This window comes from Chenopodium album, chromosome 22 (genome assembly GCF_948465745.1).
Source record: "Chenopodium album chromosome 22, dcCheAlbu1.1, whole genome shotgun sequence".
NCBI lineage: Eukaryota > Viridiplantae > Streptophyta > Magnoliopsida > Caryophyllales > Amaranthaceae > Chenopodium > Chenopodium album.
In genome coordinates this window covers 8,837,024-8,842,607 of record NC_137855.1, presented here as the reverse complement: position 1 = coordinate 8,842,607, position 5,584 = coordinate 8,837,024, and the positions used below count along the sequence as shown (strand labels likewise).

Here is a 5,584-nt window from a genome sequence, read left to right as displayed (position 1 = left end):
GTTTTAAAAATATTTTAATCAATGTTATGCATTTACAAATGTCTAACTTTCCTCCCTTTAAAATTCCTCATCAACATATGATGCATGATGATTCTAACGATGACATGTTTTAGCCATAACAAAGCAAATACTAGTATACTACGTAAGATGAGTGTGTAAGCTCACGTGTCATGCCAATGTGTCTCGTGCTCAAGCATGTAAATTAAAAATCAATTGTAACCCTAAACCTCCAAATTGATTTAATGAAGAATCGTAAACCAATTTATTCAAGCCATCTAATAAATCGATTCAAGAACACCAAACCCCCAAATCAAAATAAGAAAATAAAAAAATAAAAAATAAAACCCAAATTTCAAGTTAGATAGAATGAAGGGTAAACATACTTTCCTACTTTCTGTTTACTTGGGCAATTTTCTTGTACACCTCCTTACTTTTTCCGGTGTGATTGCTAACGGAGATTCATCGTTGCTTACTTCGATCGCCTGGTGACTTGGTGAGTTCCAAAACTCTTCCTTTACTTGTAATTTATTAAATAAAATGTCCCAATAATCTTAAATTAAACAAATAAATCTGCAACAAATTGTGCTCATTCAAACCCCATTTGTATGGTATCCCTTCTAACCATGTGGCAAACTCCCACAATTTTAAAAATTTTGCTGAGTTTGGTGTTACTAAAACTCTGGCATGCCACCTGTTTGATGAATTGCTTGACTGAAAGATTAGTAAATTTTCAATCTTTTAGGTATCTTTTAATGGTTTTTTTATGTACTGTTCATGGTAAATTTGTGATTTTGGCTGCTGGGTCATCTTCAAAATACTGGTAGTTTATCATGGGATCATTGATGAATAACAATGAACAGTTTTTTGAATCCTCTTCAGTCAGAATTGAACATGAGTGATTGTAATGATAGGTTACTTGTTTAAATTAAGGTAATTGAAGAACCCACAATTGGTACGTTCTTGTACTTTTGTATAGAGAGTGCTGTGGTGTTGGTAATTCAAGCTTTACATTAGGTGTTTATTTTTTGAATGATAGAGTAACTTGAGCCTATAAAGACAATAATTTGGTATATTCATGTCATGTGACATGAGTTGAGCCTATTATACATGTTCAAAGAGTTATTGGAGGAGCTTCTGTTACTTGATTGTAGCGGCGTAAAATCTATAAAATTGTTGCTCATCTCTTATCCCCTTCATTATTTATGTCTGCTTATGCATTTTGCCACCTGAACATCAAGTCCTCCCTACCCCCAAGATAATAGATACTCCCTCCGTCCCAAAAAGAACGATCCATTTGGCCAAAACTTTGTCCCAAAAAGAATGACCCATTTGCATTAAAATACCCACCAATTTGCTACAATATTTGTGCAAAATTAGCTTCCCCGTATAAAAATTTGATTTTCCATGTTATTTTATTACTTTCTCTCTCTATTTTTTTTACAAACCCCATGTAAATTTATCTTTCCAAATACTTTTACTTCTTTTTACTTAACTTCCTTAATACCCGCGTAATCAACCCAAATGGGTCGTTCTTTTTGGGACGGAGGGAGTAAATACTAGTACAAGTCTACAATGCCCTTTTCGTATTAGCCAGCAGCAGAAAGGGGAGGGAGGGGGGGGGGGGGTGATACACTTTAGGTAGGCAGCCGATTTGTATGATAAAGTAGACTGCAAGAGTAACTTTGGCTTGTTGGTTTTCGTTGTAGATATTCATGTTATTTTGTGTTATTTGCTTTTATTTAGACTGATTGTATTAGCGTTTTTTCTGGTGAGCAGCAATGGAAATGGATGAGAAGTTGCATGGCTATGTAGTTGGCTCTGTTCCCACAGTGATATACATCCCTGAATTCATTAATGATTCTGAACAAACACAGCTTTTAAATCATGTAATATTTCCATTTTCTTTGTTACTTTTTAATATAATGTTTTGTTAACATTGGGTACACATTTAACTTTTTCCTTCTCCTTGTGTTCATAGATCTATCAAGCACCTATTTCAAAGTGGAAAACACTTAAAAATCGGAGGTTACAGAATTGGGGTACTGAAAGATAGCATCTTGCACATATGATGCACACTTGCGCTCTTGCACAACATGATATGGTTGCTAAATCTGTTTTGTTGATCTTCTTCTACAGGGGGTGTAGTTCATGAGAAGGGTCTTATTAGTCAAGACTGTAAGTCATATGCATTTCACTTTTGGGTTTGGAACCATTTTACTTGCAATTCATATTATATCAAGGTCCAACTCCTGGCCCATATTCATCTTTTAGACCATTTAAAGCTGCAAAACAAAAAATTGAACTCTTGCACCTAGTTAGTGAGTTAATATTCATTTTTTTGTTTTTATTTTCACCTAGTTATTGAGTGAAGATTCATTAAATCTGTTTTTAGAACAAAATGCATGAATTTTGCAAGTGGTGGTCGCTTATCCTTGTGACTTGCGAGTCACAAAGTATGATTTCTATGATAAATACTAGTCACTTTTTATGGAATAAGCTGAGATTATATTAATGTCTGATATTCATCTTGCTTTCCCTTGCTCCAGCTTCTAGTAGTATAAATTCAAATTTTGGAAATTTTATTAGGCCTTATAAAATATGACTGCTCCTCTTATACTTTTACAGTGCCTCCTTGGCTGACCAAGATAACACAAAGGATACATGAAGAGCTTGGAATTTTCCCTGCCGCCCCTAATCATGTTCTCATAAATGAATACCAGCCTGATCAAGGCATAATGGTTCGAACCCGAGTCTATATTTTCTTCTGCCGATTTTCGCTGTTTCATCTCCTTTTACTACCTTGAATTTTTTTTGACATTTTCAACTCTGTGAAACTTGCTTTTCTGTGAAATTCTGCAAGGTGGCCTCGTAGTTTTGAAAATTCCATATGGTGGAAACAAAAAACTTTTAGTTTCTAAAGTGAACCCTTGGCTAATCATATTCCATTACGTGCCCTAATTGCTCTTCTAATGGCTAACCCACATTTTTTCATTTTACTAACCTACCCTCTAGACCTCTAGCTAATTACTAACCTTCATCTTCTCCTTCCAAGTTCCACCCACTTCTCTTCACCTTATCCACCACCACTGCCGCTGATGTAAATGGAAGTTGGCTGCCTACTCCTATATCAACGACTGCCTCCTGAACACTTGCAACAAAACAAAACACACTCCACTGGGTTAAAGAACATAATTGGAGGTTGAACTGGGTTAAAGAACATAACTGGTGGTTGAACTGGGGTAGTGGGTCAGGTGGTAGGGTGGGTGTTTGGGCTGGCTGTCGGAGCCAATCAGAGAGCAGTGAACCTGTGTGGGTGGTAGCTTGAGATTTGGAGCGGGTATACATGGGGTAGGTTAGTAATTGCAGAAATAATGATGGGCTAAGCATAATGACTCTTAATGTATACCCCCTTGATAAACCTTAGTGTCACTTTAAAAGTGTATCTTTTTTGTTTACACCGTTTTTTTTAACTGCTTTGATATGTTATTTGTCAGTCATAGGAAAGCCTAAAAATGCACTATGTAAGCTTTAGTAGTTTAGATTGACTTAATTTGTCACTATCATGCAGCCTCATCAAGATGGACCAGCTTACTTTCCAGCTGCATCAATCTTGTCTCTTGAGTCACCTGTGGTAATGAATTTTACTCCTCATCTAAAATTATCTGAATGCGGTGGTACAGCTGAATCCGAAGCTATTCCACAAAATTCTGAACAATCCACAGTACCATTGAACTGCCAGAGTAACTTTTCTCTATTGCTGATGCCTCGGAGTCTATTGATATTTAAGGACCTTGCATACTCGGGTACTTGATAAATCTATTTTTAGAGCCTTTCACTGTCATAAGATATTTTCTCTGTTTTGATTCCAATTTTCATGAAATGACTTCTGAGATCAATAAAATCTGCCTTCCAGATTACTTGCATGGCATTGAAGATAATGCGATTCAACCTTTTGATGGGGTAACTTTTTCGAATTCTAATTAAATCAAAATTTTAGATTGCAGCAAAAGCACTGGTATTTATTATTATGATTTTCTGCTACTTGATGTGGGTACTGGATTTATAATGTAGGCTGTGAATCTTACTGAAGCTGTGAAGGATTCTGGATTTAATGATCTTTTGCCAAGCCGCACTTGTGCAGGGGAAACTAGTTCAGGAGGTTCCAAGACTTTATGTCGAACAGCCAAACGGGTTTCATTGACATGCCGGTTGGTATTGAAGGTTCGAAAAAATTTGATCAGGATTTAGGTGAAGGTTGCTAATTAACAAATACGAAGTATTGTTTAGGTTAAGCTAGGAGACTGAAAATTAATGAGGCTTTGAACTACAACTAATTGATAATAATCAAGCCCCAAATGATGTTTTTGGTGGGTTTTGATCTAATTTGAGGATGAACCCTAAAGTTGTTGATTGATTTTGGATTCTATGGAAAAACTGATTATCTGAGGAAGATAAACTATTGTGTTGTTGACAACATGTATATTACGGAGTATTATATGTTGATTAAATTATAATACTTCTCCATTTTTATTCTTGCAACCACTTTTACATATACATTAAGAAATATATTAGACTAGATAAATAGACAAATTAATTGAAATAACTTTACCTCTGATAGTTCTTACAATTCAAATTTTTATGGCTTAATTCGTTCGTTTGTTGTTCTTAATTGCGCTGTTAAATGACGAGTCAAGAAAATGTGTTGCAAGTATATAAAAATAAAATAAAATAATAATAATAATAAAAAAAAAAAAGTATATACTTTGTACTTGTCTTTAGCATAAAGCAATTTTGGGTACTCAAACTGCAAAATTTCAAAGTTTCGATTATTTAAACTACAACTTTTAGGCGAAGTTGAGTAAGTTATGGTAACCCGTTGTCTCTCTATTCTCATGAAGTTTTGCTTCACATAAATTGTTCCCTTTTGCCTTCAAAAGGTTAGTTCTTTTATTTAAGAGCAAAGTTCAACTAATGACGATTGACATATTTTCAATTTGATTTGTTCCTTTTGAATTTTTCTTATACTATGCCCTATTTGTTAATTAGCTAATACTTGATTTATATCATTGATTGTGTTAACTGATTTAACTAGCTGGGTATAAACAGCTATTTGGTACTCCTTATTAACTTTATTTTCACTTACAATGCTTTTAGTGCCACCAATTTAATTAATTTCTCACAAATTCACCCAATCATAACTTCAAAGAACAACAATACACCAAGTTGACCAGTCACAAAAAAAAAAAAAAAAAAAAAAACATGTTAGTGTACATATACGATTAACTTTTATCTTAGTGTATAAATAAAGTTAAAATATAGTCAAATAAAATAACCATACAGAGTATCACATAACCTAAACTTATCGGAGGGAAATTTTTTATTGAGAGCTTGACACATAAGACATTTTATAAATTCATGACGTCAGTCGTCAACAATGTTTTGTTTTAGTAATAGATTATAGATTAAAAGCTATCAAAAAAATTGATTAATTAATATGGGTGATTAATGTTAGACACTGTACGAGGGACATAGTCATTAAACCATTGTAATTACGAAAACTACTTCTATAACTCAATTGAGAGTT

At 34.1% G+C, this 5,584-nt stretch overlaps 1 protein-coding gene across 1 annotated transcript; it reads left to right on the top strand.

The window, feature by feature from the left end:
* The first annotated feature begins 371 nt into the window (after positions 1 to 371).
* LOC145605564 (alkylated DNA repair protein ALKBH6 homolog) lies at positions 372 to 4,507 on the top strand. Its single transcript, XM_081661634.1, has 8 exons — positions 372 to 493; positions 1,777 to 1,886; positions 1,979 to 2,039; positions 2,137 to 2,175; positions 2,626 to 2,738; positions 3,569 to 3,803; positions 3,914 to 3,960; positions 4,072 to 4,507. The coding sequence occupies exons 2-8, from the start codon at positions 1,779 to 1,781 to the stop codon at positions 4,246 to 4,248; spliced, it is 780 nt and encodes a 259-aa protein (XP_081517760.1). The 5' UTR covers positions 372 to 493; positions 1,777 to 1,778; the 3' UTR covers positions 4,249 to 4,507.
* Positions 4,508 to 5,584: the final 1,077 nt, after the last annotated feature.

Excerpts from the sequence above, each read along its gene's own strand:
- LOC145605564 (XM_081661634.1), top strand. The coding sequence starts at position 1,779 with ATGGAAATGGATGAGAAGTTGCATGGCTATGTAGTTGGCTCTGTTCCC. Across the intron at positions 1,887-1,978 it reads AAACACAGCTTTTAAATCAT|ATCTATCAAGCACCTATTTC; the intron begins GTAATATTTCCA and ends TTGTGTTCATAG. Across the intron at positions 3,961-4,071 it reads CGATTCAACCTTTTGATGGG|GCTGTGAATCTTACTGAAGC; the intron begins GTAACTTTTTCG and ends TTTATAATGTAG.